At 34.0% G+C, this 16153-nt stretch overlaps 1 protein-coding gene across 2 annotated transcripts; it reads left to right on the forward strand.

The window, feature by feature from the left end:
- The first annotated feature begins 208 nt into the window (after window positions 1-208).
- LOC134237633 (monocarboxylate transporter 12-like) lies at window positions 209-11505 on the forward strand. 2 transcript variants are annotated; one of them, XM_062719767.1, is made up of 6 exons: window positions 209-308; window positions 8037-8148; window positions 8474-8617; window positions 8740-8883; window positions 9429-10415; window positions 10602-11505. In XM_062719767.1, the coding sequence occupies exons 2-6, from the start codon at window positions 8100-8102 to the stop codon at window positions 10772-10774; spliced, it is 1497 nt and encodes a 498-aa protein (XP_062575751.1). In that variant the 5' UTR covers window positions 209-308; window positions 8037-8099; the 3' UTR covers window positions 10775-11505. The 2 variants fall into 2 exon arrangements, with proteins under 2 accessions (XP_062575751.1, XP_062575752.1); XM_062719768.1 differs by lacking the exon at window positions 209-308 and adding an exon at window positions 498-517.
- Window positions 11506-16153: the final 4648 nt, after the last annotated feature.

The following is a 16153-nucleotide window of genomic DNA, read 5'->3' on the forward strand; positions in this document are numbered from 1 at the left end:
AAAATGTAAACTCAAATAATTAAAGTTACACAATTTTAAATTTCCGGTCATAAAAAGATAAAGACATGGAACTTCAACGGCGCAATATCAACTTTATCGGTGGCGTATTGTAATCTTAGATCCGCGCTTTTAAATTTAAATTCCAATTACATTTACAAAGCGTGTCTATCTGACTCTATCAGTGGGAATTGCTTTTTTGACAGGTGGAATTGAAAAAAGGTGTGTGATTTCCATGTGATGGGCTTTCTGTGAAATTCATTCTTTTATACATGTGATGAACTACCATTCAAAACAGATGAATTATTAATGTAAGTGTTTAAAACACGCACCATTTTTTGAATGTTAAAAATAACCTATGATTAAAAGTACAAAATTTTATGGTAAAAATATATATGGGGACAAAATATTTTATATTGACCTACTTAATTTAAAAACACTGCCTGGGAGGATATGTACATCAAGGAAGAATGTAAGGAATTTTTGTCAATGGTTCGTGGAGCGGATACATAGTGGCTTTGTATGTATATTTTTAAAGGAATTGGACATTGTTTTCTTAATTCTATAGAAGTAGACAAAAAAAAAAAAAAAATTGAAAAAAGTTTGAGCAAGCATTCAGGATCTGGGCTTGAGGTCATTGACCGAGATCTGGTAAGTCTCACACATCAGTAAATATTTAGCAATGAACTAAGGGCAAGTGGATCTGGTAGGAAGAATCTCTCTCTCTCTCTCAGTATGTGTCTCTATATGTGCAAGGCATACAAAGGTAAATTCGTCATGTTCTAGAATGCATGGGACAATACCTAACTCACTGTGTAGAATGCAAGGTTATAACCTATATTAACAGGCTTAGATTTAAACCTGACTTATATACTCCGAAGTTTCTCATTAATTAAGTTCAAATCTGGGTTATCTTCATTCTTTAATGATAATTGCTTATAAATGTGAGGTGTCTGAGATAAAAAAAGAAGAAGTTTTGGGGTTCAATTTTTTGTAACATGAACATAATGTGATCATGAGAATGCTACCATAGCCAAATTGAGATTTTCTCTATAGTTGAGCAAAATTGAGAAGTGGCATAATTTACATAAATGAAATTCTATTTTTTATAAAACTTACGGGGTTCTTACAAAAATCATTTTCCGACCAGAGGCAGTTTATTTTTAATTGAATTAATATTTTTTCTTTTTCTTGGATCACATATTACAGCTCATGCATGAGAGAGTGCCCCCTTTTCAATGTTATATCTTTAAATGTTGGCAAGAATTACGGGAAAAAAGTATAAATCTTTCAATTTTGTTTTCTCTCCAACCAAATGACTCATCAAAAATGTAGAGTTTAACAAATTTTCTATTTCGCTTTAACTTTCAAAATTTACATTTCAGTGTACAAGTTCACACAGGCCAGACGCGTAATATGATACTAGTATGTCAATTCACTCCAGTCTATTAACATTTAAAATATTCCATCAAAAATGTACAAACCAAAGATGTAAGGGTAATGGGGTATTGAAATCGATTGTTATATATAATAGATACTGGGTATGCGAACAGTTCGCAATGACTGTAGCGTTATATGGTGTTATGATGGAAGACTATAAACACTACAGGTTCTGCAGCTAGCATAGCTGCAGGTCTGTAGCGTTATGGTTTTATATATTTGTCTTTGACCATAACGCTACAGATCCCGTAATGCAAAAAAGGTGCAATTTACGGCGCAATATTTTTTGCGCACTTTTGGGGAGAATTTCTCCACTTTCTAGCATTGGCCAATCAACTACTTTTCACTCCCTAATGCTAGACAATTATATATGTAGCCAATATGTATATTTTATCCACCTCCCACCCTCTACAGGCAATAAACTCGCTTGAAGTGAATTTTCAGCAATCTAACAAATAATTTTAATCAAGCGAGTTTATCGATTGTAGAGACGAATATAAAGGGTTGGGAGATGGATAAAATATACAGATAGTTAAATAATGTGCCTAGAATTAGAGAGTGAAAGGTAGTTAATTGACCAACGCTGGAAAGAGGAGAAATTCTCCCCAAAAGTGCGCATAAATTATTGTGCCGTAAATTGCACCTTTTTTGCATTACGGGATCTGTTGCGTTATGGTCAAAGACGCTGTATTTGAATTATATCAAACGTATCAATCCGCCTGACGTTACATTCAAATTTCGAACAAGTTGAAGTCACTTTATTAGAACGTTGCGTATAAACCGCTTCGCGGTTTATAAAGCGACAACCCATTATAACGCTACAAATCTGCAGCTACAGCTAGCAATGCACGTTCACTGCAAGAGAAAGGAATTTCTAATATACTTTTGTAAGTTTTGTGAAATCTGTTATATTGTCTAAGATTCTGGGGCATATAGGGCATAGGCGTCGGAACCGCGGAGGAGGGTGCTTTTTTGCAAATATATACATAATATGATAATATGGCATTGAAATTGGGGGGGGGGGTACCTTTTTTGTTGGTTTAGCCCCCCTTTTAATTAGCCCCCACTTTCAATTTGCTTCCGGTGCCTATGTAGGATACCCAAATATTTCCGTTCACCTTAATAATTAGAGTTTGACATACTTTTGCTAAAGAAGATGGGGATAGGGTGGAAGATTAGTGTTCACGACAAACATGAAGTGAAAAATTAACAAATCTCCTCGGGTTATCTCCCTATGTTCTTTGATATTTCATTCAAGTAAAATCACTCAAAAAAGATCATTTTTTCATACTTGAACAATTTTTTTCAATATGAGTTGGTCTTTGCTGCATTTCTTTGAAATATAATACTAAAAGTTTCCAATAAAATAGTCATTTTTTGGTTTACAAAAACATTGAACAAAGACCCACTATACTAACTGTATACCTTAAAAGTACACGTGCACTTTTATAACAAAGAAAACATACACATCTTTCCGAAAAATACCAAGGGTCTATAGTGGTTAGCGCGTTAGTCGGATTTTTTAATATTGCAAGAGTTCGAATCCCACGAATACAATCTTCTTTTCTAATAAAAGAATAATTTTCCGAGATTTTTTTCTTTAATTAGAAAAGGCTTGTTCCTCATAATTTCATAAAATTCAATAATGAGAACTTAATTTAAATACTGAATTCACAAACTAAATTATGCCAATATTAATACATGTATATTCCGAAGCTATAGGCATTCAGACGCCTTGCAAGTTCCCATCTTCTTTTAATTACAGCCGGAAACGATACCGGATTCACTTCAAATGGTATTTATTTGTTTACCATTAGAATTTCCTCGGGAACAATGGGCGCATGTGTACATTACTTTAAACATATTTTATTGAATATAATTCAATCAGGATTGGGCAACAGGCAATGCCTATGTAAGCCCTCTCCTTTTATAATTGGTCAAGATACAAATTAGAAGTAAATAATACATGAACATGATAATCAATAAAATTATAATGAAAAATAAAGATTCACAATCAAGTATTATTTATCAATAATATATCTAAAAAAAAAATGACAACCCCCTAACTGTATGCATATTATTTACATACTGTTCCAGCTTAAAAATAATACAAATATTTGAAGAAGAAAAAAAAATTATGCATTTAATAGAATATCTAATATGACAATAGAATATCTAATATGACTGTGTACATTGCCCTTGTGATTAAACCATCAAGATTTGTGCAGAATATCTTTTGATAGACATAAAGATTTTAGTCACTGATTAAGTATACAAGTTATAGGTGCTCATTTCATACGGTAGTTTACAACTATACGATAACATTATTTTTCGAGTGTGACTAAAATGGGTAGCGAAACCCGGGCCGGGCCGGGAATTTCGAAACTCAAAACCGGGTTTTTGATAATTATGAAATAAATACTCATTCTTTCTTCATGAAATTAACAGACATAGTTTATAACCATATGTTTTGCCTTCGCTGAGAGTTTTAACTCAAAATGTTATGTTTTTCAATGATTATCGCCGATTGTCCTTTTCCAGGTGACTAAAATGGGTAGCGAGCCCGGTTTACTCATTTTGGCGATTTAAACTTAATATCGGCAGCATATTTACATTTTTTTCATTTGGGTCTTTGAAATTGAACTTAAACTACCCAAAACGTCTAACTGTTTCGGTAATGAATCCCAATTATTAAGAATATATGCATTTTTTGAATACCCGGGATTGGTCAAAACCGGAAGCGTTCACCCGGGACGAACTTTTTATTTCCGGAATACTTACCAGAGGATGTTAGCTATCACTTTCGTGACATTGCCCAGCCCAAACCACGCGGAGGTATCCCCATTTGAGCCTAATGTATACCCACCCCCATCCTAGCTCCTTTTGTAATATACAATATCTATGCATGCAAACATAATTTAATTAATGTTTTAATTTTTTTTTAACTTAAAACATAAACCGTTCTTATTGTATAAAATACAACACCCTACCAGGGTCCAGACTCGGTTTATATTTCATCTGACTATCAATCAAACTTCTAAACTCTAAAGCACTAAGATTTTATGCAATACTAATTAAAAAATAAGTATAAAAAGAAAAGACAAGTTTTAATGCTTTTATTTCATTTTAATGTTATAAGCACTATATTTACATAGTTACATGCAAACCGTTCTTATTGTATTTCTACAACGCCCTACCAGGGCACAGACTCGGTTTACAATTGTCAAGTTATATAAAAAAAGCACTATGATATTCCCATTAAAAACAAAAACAACACAATTCATTTTTCAATTCATTTTTATTTATTCAGTTAGCACAAGATGGGCAAATGAAGATGAGGCTCTCTTTTGGATCCTGGATTCCAACACAGCGGAGATGATACCATTGTCCACACGATGGATTTTCACAGACAATCATGTCATCATACACATTTGGAAGGCTACACCGGGCTGCACAGTCTATACTGATCTTCTGAATGTTTTCTCGCTTCTTTGTCAAACTCAGGCGTTTCTTCTGCTTTTGCTTTTTAGGGAATGGTTCAAATTTTTTTTCTTCCAGACATTTTATCAAATGATCCCTCATTTTCTCCGTGTCAAACTGTATTGGCTGGTCTTTGATGTCTTCTGCAATGCAAAAATCTGTTAGATTTGCAATCGCAAACACACCACAGTCAACACCATTTGTTTGTTGTTGGACCTCCAAGATGGACACATTCAAATTAGTTTTTTCCCTTCCATACATCTTCCCGATCTGTAGCTGTGTTGATTGTGATATGTAATCTCTTTTTTTATTGCAGCTATCCAAAATCAAAACTTTGTCGGTATCCTTCATTTGTAGACTAGCAATCCAGTGTTGATGACCAGTATGGTGGATCTGAGCTACAGGGGCTTTCTCCGGTGACATCTGTAGTTTGTACTCCCAATTTCCTTCCTTTATTACTGGTGCATATCCAGTGTGTTGAAATCCATTTATCTGTGGAAACTGTTCCTTCAAGATGGTTTGAGCAAAGTTAATTACATCACTACACAGCATGGCATTGTTCTGGATGTCATTTTTGTGTTTGATGGTAAGAATGTGTTTGCCATTTTCAGTCCAATTTTCCGCACCTGGATTTTCACTCTCTTCAATGTATGTCTTTTCCTTTACCTTGTCTTGGAAATTCTCGTCCTCAAATTTTATGCGTTTTCTGGCAGTTGGTTTGCAGTCATTTCTTTTCCTTTTTAGAATTGAAGCTGTGTCATGTCCATCTATTTTTTCACACACTGGTGTTAAAGTTGCCACTGGCGAAGGCAAAATATCATCCGTCCATTCTTCTGTTCTCTTGATGCAGGAATCTGGTGCAGCAATGACTGTTACCTCTTTGTCGCATGGTCTTGGTTTTTTGGTGCCTGCTTTTTTGTTTACCCTTTTCCTGTTGTTTCTCCGCAGCTGTGTCAAATTGTATATGCGTTTTTCCTCAACATTTTCCTCTCCGATACTCATTTTCACTGCCATGATGTGGTAACATGTGCCGACGGAGGGACATTGGCATTTTTCTGGAAATAAAGAAACGCTATAATTATCCCCATTAGAACCTTTCACAACAAATGATCCTGCTTCTGGAACGTGGAATACCCTTTTGTCTTTCACAGCAGCCATTGCCAGGGATCTTTGGGTCGTACTCTGTTGCTCTTTCTCGTCAATAATAGTGGCATTGTTTGGCACCTCTTGTTCTTTCTCTTCTTCAACTTCCTTAGCTTTCTCTTCCAACTTTCCTTTCACTAGGTCTACAATTTTCTCTGGGGCGCATACATCATTTGGGAAGGCTAGATCACACTTATCAACGGCAGCACCTGAGTGAATGTTTTTGAGCCTGTAATTTCCTATACTACAAAGTCCTCTCATTGTCTCGTATACATAAAACTTCTGTAGATAATTAAAGGCCAGTACTGTAGCATCTAATGGAGCTTGTTTCCACTGCATCATCCTCTTAATGACTGCATTCATGCTTTCTGACATGTTGTTGGTCACACCGGAATAAGGGTCGTAAACCTTGTGTTCTTCCAAAACCCATTTTGAGGAATGCTGAATTATGTCCTTGTGTAGTTTCCCATTGTAATATTCTAGGAACGGTTTACTCCAGAACTGTGATACTTCCTCTAACTTTTCATTGTAGTCATCTTCATTTTCATGAAGCAGTTCCCTCAAATTGCTGACATAGACAAGTTGGTCGTCTATTTTGCCACCATGTTGTTTGATCCAGTGTTTAGCATCACTGTGTATATGGTTCCAGCAGTGGATTAATGCTGCATTTGGGGTTACTTTCTTAATTGCATTTACAACTGCCTTCTCCCTATCAGTCACAATGACAGTTGATGCCCTATTGATGTTTGGCACAAGTGTGGCAATTTTTCTCCAAAAGTCGTGGTGTATTTCCTCCGATTTCCTGTCGTGAATGTAGAAGGCCACTGGAATGGATGGGTTGCTCTGAAATAAAACGTGTTTGAAAACTAATACTGACACATAGAAATCCCCAATAAGGAAGGTAGTGTCATATGACAAAAGTGGAACCTCGTCTGATTTGACTTGAAGAACTTTATTTAAGTCTTGCAGGAGATCTTTGTTGGCTACAAAGCATTGCAAATCAGGAAAAATTGAAAAATGATGCACGAAATCATCCAGATGGTATGCCAGTTGTAGTGTGTTATAAATTTCATCATGAGATAACCTTCTGGCCTTGTTCATATTCGTCTGCATATTCCTAATCTGCTTGGCATTTCTAGGATTTAGTACACCTTGGTACTCTCCACTAACGGTGTTCTCTAAAAGCATGCTTCTGTACACCTCCTGTGGTTTGTTCTGAACAGATTTCTCCTTTATCTGTGACAATACAGAAGGCAACGTTGACACAAAGTCTCCTGTTTGTGATTTTTGATTCCCATGGGGTCTTGGCACATATGTAGTTTCATCCCCAGTGTAAACTAAAGAAGAATTCAACCAGCTTGAAAGATGCTCTCTGGAACTCAGCTGAGCCATTTTTGTCCCCAGGCATGCTACTTATGTTGTAGTATTTCTTCCACATTATTTTGTCCTTCCTTGGATAACCATCTCCTCCTTTGTTAACCCACTGATATCCGTCATGAGACCAGTCATTTATTTTTCTGTCATCTCCCTCACTAGATATAAGATAAATCTCGCCTGCCTTTGGTCGTACTGGGGGGATTTTTGAGATTAATTCTTGATCATAATAGGTCGGTAATTATTCAGCACAATGCATGTCTCACCACACACAATAGAAAGGACAGTTACCCAAACAATGGAATTACATGTTTTGCTCTAAATTGTCCAGACGCAGCAATGTATAAACAGTAAAACTTTCTCTGCTTTGGACTATTTTTTAAAACCTCCTTAGTATAAATATTAATAGTAATTTGATTGTGATTTTTTGTCTCTTTTTAATGAAAAGAAAAATTTTGAAAAGTTGCATTGAAATAGCTAAATAAAGCTACCTAAGGTAGGTAAATAAAGCTATATAGGTAATTCTACATATGTAGCTAAATCTAGTGATTGTACTGGACCTGTATAATGTAGCAGCTGATTCTTATTTATTTTTGTTATAGATTTAGCCACAGTAGCTATGCCTTTATAGCTATCAGCTAATATAATATCAAAGAAACGTAACCATGTCAAAACTTCCAATTGACAGAGGCTGGGCCTTTGTCGTGGTCGTAGGTTTGTAAAAAAAATATACCTGTTTTATGACATTTTATAAGTATAGTAAATTTGAATTCGTTGGGTATAATTTATTATTTAGTTGGTCTTTCACAGACAAAGATACAAGTGTATGTTTCATTTTATTTGTCACAATGATTTTTCTTATTTATTGATCAGTACAAAGGTTTTAGTTTAAATTAAAGCAACAAGAAATTGATATTAGTAACAGTTTTTAAGCAATCAATGTTAAGGAAGTTATAAAAATTTTGATGCAAATATTAGGCCTATTTTAAATTTTGAGTTTTAGATATATCACTCTCACATGTGATGTTTTGTGTTGTAGGCTTTTTTACTTCATCGTTCATCATGGTAGGAACTGCTAAATCCTACGGGATAATTATGGTTGAGCTTATCAAAAAATTCAGCATCGACAAGGCAACAGGTGCCCTAGTTATGGGGATCTCAGGAGTAGTGTATACCATCTTAGGTGAGTTGTAATATCTCTGATAAAGTTACTAATATAGTGACTGTATCCTTATAGAAAAGCCAGGATGTCATTATCAGACAATCTAATGATCCATAAAATCATGATTTAATTTCTTCTCCCAGCACCCTTTTGTGTGGCTTTCGGGGAACATTTCACGCAGAGGAAGGTGGTAATCCTGGGCAGTCTGGTGGGCTTTGTTATGATTGCTGTGGCCTCTCTCCTGGTCAACATCGAGTTCTTCATCTTTTTCTATGGTGTAGGCACAGGTAAATCTAAGAACTATTTGCTTTGCTGTTGCTTTAGTTGTATAATTGTCAGGAAAGGTCATCTAAGGTGTAAGCACACTAAGGTAAATCTTACAACAAGGTCTGCTATGGGAAAGCTTAGGAACTTGAGTATTAAGGTCATCTATGCTTTAGGCACATAAATCTGGCAAGAAGATATTTGACCAAAAAATGTTGAATAAGTGACTCATGTGACTGTATATAGTAATTTTATAGTAGATCTATTCTATGGACACCTCCTCAATATTCTTAAAGCCCTTGATGCTGTTAGGAAAAGATAAGGTACATGTGTCTGAATGTCAGATAAAAATATTTAATTTAATTACTTAGATATTGTCTAGTAGGCTTTAGGTAAAATTTAAATTAGGCCTCTATGAGATATTGCAAATTTAAAAAAATACTATTTAAATATAGGAGAATGATTGTCACTAGTAAAAATCAAGAAAAAAATCATCTCCTGATGTAGAATCAGGTATTACGTTATTTGTAACATGTATAACGCTATACAATTCACCTTTGTTTTGTAGGACTGGCCAATGCTTGTTTCTTTGGAAATGGTCTGGTCATGGTAGGGATGTACTTCAAGAGGTGGCGCTCACTGGCGACAGGAATAGCTTTGACAGGTGCCAGTGTGGGTACCTTTGTTTTACCGATTCTTCTTGAGGCACTATTGGAGACATACTCACTATCTGGTGCTATACTGGTTGTGTCGGCCATTTATCTCAATGGTTGTATCTGTGGTGCTCTTTATCGGCCTTTGTCGTTTTACATCAAAAAAAGTACGTCAGATCAAGAGAAACTGCCCATAGTAACGAAAGAACCGGAACCTAATGGACTTAATGAGACAGGAACAGAGAAAATTCAGACTGAAAAAGTTAAGGTGGAAGATGAACAGGACGAGGACGAAGGAGTGAAGAAAGGTCTTCTAGAAGAAAGTCAGATAGAGGAGAGTAAAACTGAACAAGTCAGTCAACCACAAAGTCCCCCAGCCAAACCTGTCTGGACTTTTCACATCTGTGGACGAACGGTGGAATTCCCAGTGATATTTCACTTCGGGGTGCTTGCATTACCTGTGGTAGTGTTTTTTACTGTGTTCAGTTTTCTAGTGTTCGTTGGATATTTTAACTTTGTCTTATTTTTACCGATAGATGCAATGGAACGTGGAATTACTCATTATGAGAAGGCTGCTCTGGTCTCCTATACTGGGGCTGGAGACCTGTTGGGTCGAATCTTAGTAGGAGTTATGGGTGACTTAACAGTAATCAAGCGATATAAAATCCTAGCCACATGCTCCATACTGTGTGGGGTGAATATTATCCTGTTTGAGATTGCTGGCTCAGTTTACTGGTGGATGTCCCTACATGCCTCTCTGTATGGGTTCTTTGGAGGATGCTTTGTGGCTATAAATAGCATTGTCCTCATTGACATGGTGGGGCTGGAGATGATGCCTAAGGCCTTGGGTGTAGTTCTGTTGATCCAGGGACTGGGGGCTGCTATTGGTCAGCCGATAGAAGGTATATTCTCATCATCACATACACCGAGTATTCACCGCTTTTTATTTTTCAGTAAAATCTTTTTTGGCAAGTAGCTATATGGATGGTTGTTTTGGCAACCTGAACATTTCAGCCTTTCATTTTTTAGTAACTATGGTTTGATTTCTTATGTATCTTTTTAATATTTACGCGTACCATTTCTTTCAGGCAAAATTCAAGATGTAACTGGGTCCTTCACAACTTTGAACATCATCAATAGCATCTTTATGATAGCTGCAGGATTGCTTCTCTTTCTGTATCCTCTGGTCAAGCGGTTTCAGAACAGGTCATCAAGACAGGCAGAAAACAGGGAGGTTGAAATCCCGGAGGAAGCATCGTGATGTACATAAAAATATGTTGCAGCGTTATTGTCAGTGGGTATCCAGATTGTTAAACAGCTTCCACAATTAAGTGCCAGGGACAGAAAAGACAGGGATAATTAGTTGGCTTTATTTTTATACATAAGATAGAGATAATATCTATGAGTTTACAATACAATACATGATTCTGCAAGTGCTTGTTGGGAAGTTTTTGACATGCATTTAACAGGAACACTATATATATAGTATTCACCTGTTGAATGCTCTCATTATACTTACATAGATTTAAAGGTAAATTAATAATTATATATTGTTTAATACTTGTACTTATATTTTTATTGGCCCAAAATAACTTCATTCTGCATATATTTGTGATGCCATAATTAAGATAATAAGTGATGCTCATTATCTTCCTAATATTGGCCTTGTTGATGTTTTATCAGTTTGTACTGATAATGGAAGTTCAGTACTTGTTGGTACTCACATGGAGAGGGGATTTTGGTGAGAAAAAAGCTGTCTGTCATATTGTTCTTCATAACAACTTTAATCTTGGTCAAATTTTTAAATAAGAAAAGATATCAGGGTTCTCCACATTTGAAAATTTAACCATGGAGGAAGCTGCGCGAAGGTGAAATGTGAGCAAAATGCGTGCTAGACTTCCTAATCTTCATTAATCAATGATTGGTTTTGATCAGGACTGAAATGCAATTCATATGTAAAATTTAATCATGGCGGCTGCCGATTTTAACCATGGCACAGCTCGTTTAACCATAGCGCACAAAAATTTAACCATGGCGGACCGCCATGTAAAACCCCTTGTGGAGAACCCGGAGATATTGTTTTCATAATCTATAAGTGAATTAACTGTGACCTGACCTCTCAGAATATGTCATGTCTTACCATACCTTGACGTTGAAGTTAGTATTTGACCTACTTTCAGAAATTTTCACATTGTTAATAATTTCTCCAGAAGGGAAGGTAGGGCTTTCAAATTTTTTTTAAATACATGACATGTGTACATTTCTTGTGAAACAACCATTTTGATCCCATGGCCTTGACCTTGAACTGTAGTGAAATTTGGTAACTGTAGCTATTTGCATGAAGACAAAACTGTTTAAAGAGAAAAAACTTTCACATGTTGATGGTTCCATAGCCTGTGACAAGACTTTTCATTTATACAATTATTTTTTATTTCAGGACCTTGATACAAGTCCTGCTATTTAAAAATGAAATGTTAATTTGCAGTAACTTTTACAACTGAAAATACAAGGCTTTCACATTTTATAATAAAGATATTACAGATCCTTAAAATATAAAACATTTTGTGAGATGGTTTGACAAATAAGCCAGAAAGATGACATAGTTCAAACAGACACAATATGACACACAAAATGGGGACCATGAACAGCTGATGAATGTCTGAATTTGCTGGTTTTTACATAAAATTAAACTTAGGATTAACATTCCAGTAAATAAATTCATTTTGACAAACCAAGGGACTCACATCTCTTCTCTCCAACCATAGGAGTGGATCAGAAATTCTTGGCTTGTGAAGATCGAATATTAAAATATATGGGCCAAATTCTGCCAGTATATTGTGATGAAGTGAAGAAATTTTGAAAAATTGATATATATTTTGTAAAGTTTATATAGCATATTTTTGTTCAATAGATATTTTGAGATAGTTTATTAATTATGACATGGTTGAGGGATGCTTGATAAAATACAAGTTCTGCAAATACAATGATTTATTTTAGAATATTCCTTATTATTTCCTCACAAAAGAGTTGAATAGGATATTGTAGTTTTGACACACTTGTTGTGTGTGTGTTTATTTGTGTGTGTGGGTTAGTTTGTCCACTGTGAAATGGAAGTGATGTAATTTGTATATTGTATGGGGATTTATGTTGAATGCTGCCTTGATTTATAGATATGCTTGTTACAAGGGGATGGTCTGCTTTGTGATGCCCGTATTAAACATTAATTAATATTATAAACATAATTGCATTTGAAAAGGGGAAGACAAGCATTAAGATGAATTATACATTAAATGCATTTTTGAGATACATGGATACCACCTTTTACCATTTTTTTTTTTATTATTCTAGCTGTCTCAGGTATTTAGAGCCAAGATTTCAATGTTTTCATTATTTGTTCTATTTTGCTTTTTATCAAAGAATCTCAAAATTTACTGAAACATTGTTCATAGCATTTTTTGCAAACAATCAATGTCAATTGACAATTTTACATTATAATAGCAATAGACACCAATTTAAATATTTTTATTGATTTTTTAAGTTTTACCCCATAAATTTTTATTTCAAAATAGGATTTTTTTATTTTTTGCTTTTTAAAAGGTAAATTTACATTAGGATAATATTTTATCTTATTCAATATACTATGTACATTATGTAATACATGTACAATGTAATTATAATAGTAATATAATATAATACATGTATACCCCATTGTATTTAAGCTGTGTAGGAAAAATCATGGAATGTACATGTTTTATTGATTAGAAGTTCCAAGTTATAATCATGTTCATGACAACTTGAAATCATATTTACAAATCTGTAGAATTTCAAGTTTTACATTTTAAATTTTGACTTTTGTTAATATATTAATAATAAATTAACAAGGCACAAAATTGTTATAAAAATATATAAGTATTAATATTTTCTTGATCAGAAAGCACAGGGTACCCATAGCTTTTCATGTGCAGATAATGTCTTTACAATTGATCCTTTTATTTTGCTTGACAACCATATACCGGTATGTCCATAATTGTTTTGTAATTAATGTACATGTACAAGGTTTTATATGGAAAGATGCCCATGATCTACATGTATATGAAATATTTTACGCCATTGCATATATATAAATGTAAGTCTTTTATATATGTTTGAGAAGTGTGTTAAATCCATTTAATATATTTTCAGGGTTGCGCTGAGGATTTTAGTGGTGTTTAATTACTTAGGTACATGTGTTACTTACTACTTAGACTGTGCTACAAAATTAAACACCCTGGCTAGCCCCTAGTAGGGACAACAAGAAGCATTTATTCATAGAACATTTATGTTCAATACACCATCTAGTATACTGTAGATCACTAATTTATCGCGACACCTTATTTTAGCGAGATAGTCATTGACTCTTTATTAGCGAGATATAATTTTCATGAATTGTTGTTTTTCCTCTAAATAATCGTAAGGAATACTTTTAAATGCGAGAATGAAATTTTTGCGAGCTCATTGTCTCACATAATTATGCAAAAATTAAGTTCTCGCGAATAAAACGTGATTCACAGTAGTCTAGCATGCAGCTAAACTAACTGCAACTATCTTAACCCTTTGTGTGCTGACTTGTTTTACGCGAGCTGTAACCTCAGGACTGAGTTGTTTTGTAATATCAACAAAATTATCACAATGGTGTACTAAAATGCAAATATCTAAGATTGTTGACAACCAATTTGCTTGAAATTTGGCAAATATTTAGCAAATGTTGTGTTTTATTAATTGATAATTTTTTTTTTAATCTTATATTTTATGTTGCCATGGAAACCAAATTTTCAAGAAAATATATTTTAAAATGATTTTGTAGCTTTTTAACTATATTTTTCAAAGAAAATATTGCACTTTGATGAAAAAAATAAACCAATTGCTTTAAAATTCAATTTTAGATTTAATATTATGTAAAAAAAAAATTTAATTTTAACAATAACTCAATGATAAAGTCAATGTTTTATATACCGTTATGTTGTGAAAAGTCATTGTATACTTATCTGAGTAAGAGATATATTCATGTAGGTTTAAGTGAATTCTGATTTAAGTTAATGGATTTTTTTTCAGATTTTAACTAAAAAGAGTATAAATTGAAGATTCAATTAGCCTGTAAATATAAAACCAGAGATTATTTTAAGAAATATTGGCAAATTATATAGAAAGTATTATCATCAAAGAAAATGCAAAGGTCTGGAAATCCTAGAGCAAATTGGCACAACAATGAACTAATTGCTGTTACTAGTATTCATTTTCAAATTAAAGCAGTCAATATGTTAAATAAATTAAAAAAAAATAAAATAACATTAATTACACAAGTTACTGAGGTCTTATTTTCTAATGACTGGCCATCTAACAGCCCTAAATCTACTCTAGTAATTCTCATATCACTTTAATTTTTTTTTATTGTGCTTTTATTGAAGAATATGCGATTCTCCGTGCTATCTGTATTGTAAACATATTCATAAACTTTCCTCCCACAATACTTCTCACTCTGTAAGAAATGTGGCATTTATTTTAGAAGTTTTATTCCTAGCTGGCAACAATAATTGCCGGCAGGAAAATAGAATTTTAAATTTTAGAAATTTAAGCACCATTAACAGTCATTTATAATGGTTTTCAAAAATTACTTCATTGTGGTCACTGGTGAAATCAGTTTTGATTTTTTTTCCAATTGATTTTAGTTAATGATGGTTGACAGATATGTAATATCAATCAATGTATTATGAAATACTTTTAAGTTTATGCAAGTGTAATGGTATGGGTCATGGTTGTAGGCCTAGTAAGCTCAGTCAGTAAAGCATCTGACCAGTGAGACAGGGGTCCCTTCTTCAATTCACGGTCCAGTCGTGCATTTTCTCCTTCCTTGTTACAGATTTGATGTTATTGACCCCTCTGGATTTGCAAGTGAAAGTCCTGTCAGGGACTTAGAATTTGGTTTGTGTCTGCAAGGATGAAGATAATTTTAAGGAAGGATATGTAATGGTTGTGCTATGGGTATCAACCTGGGTAGCTCATTCGATAGAGCACCTGACTAGTGAAGCAGGGTTCCTGGGTTCAATTCCTGGTCCAACCACACATTTTCTCCTTTCCTGTTACACAAGTTTTGAATGTGCCTGAATTTTTACTTCAACATAAAATATTATTCCTAATGATGAAATACATTTTATTTCCACCATGGGATTTCTTTGTATTCTTAGTAACTATTCACATTTTCATATTTAAAAATAAACATATCTTTGGAGACCAAAAAGTAATCTTTGTTGATAAATAACTGTACAGGAATTTGCATTTTTGCAAAATTTTCCTGACCATCATTAAAAAAAATTATCACAGTAAATCCTAGCTTTTTTACTGTATTCATTCAGGCATATATGATTATCTCTTATAATATCAAATGTACCTATCTTACATATCTAGAAGGGATGGAATGTAGAAGCTTCTTGGGCCTTATAAACTTGTAAACTAGAGGACATATTACATGTTAATAGGTAAAAACATGTACAGTGTGTACTTTTGAGTTTGAGAGGTGAAGTACAATTTCTATCACCCAGTCTTTATTGTAATTTATTGAACAGATGTACATGCAAGTCCATACAATTCACAAATTACTCATTCT

Source organism: Saccostrea cucullata, unplaced genomic scaffold (genome assembly GCF_032062105.1).
Source record: "Saccostrea cucullata isolate Sc308-1 unplaced genomic scaffold, CSIRO_AGI_Scuc_v1 ctg347, whole genome shotgun sequence".
Lineage (NCBI taxonomy): Eukaryota > Metazoa > Mollusca > Bivalvia > Ostreida > Ostreidae > Saccostrea > Saccostrea cuccullata.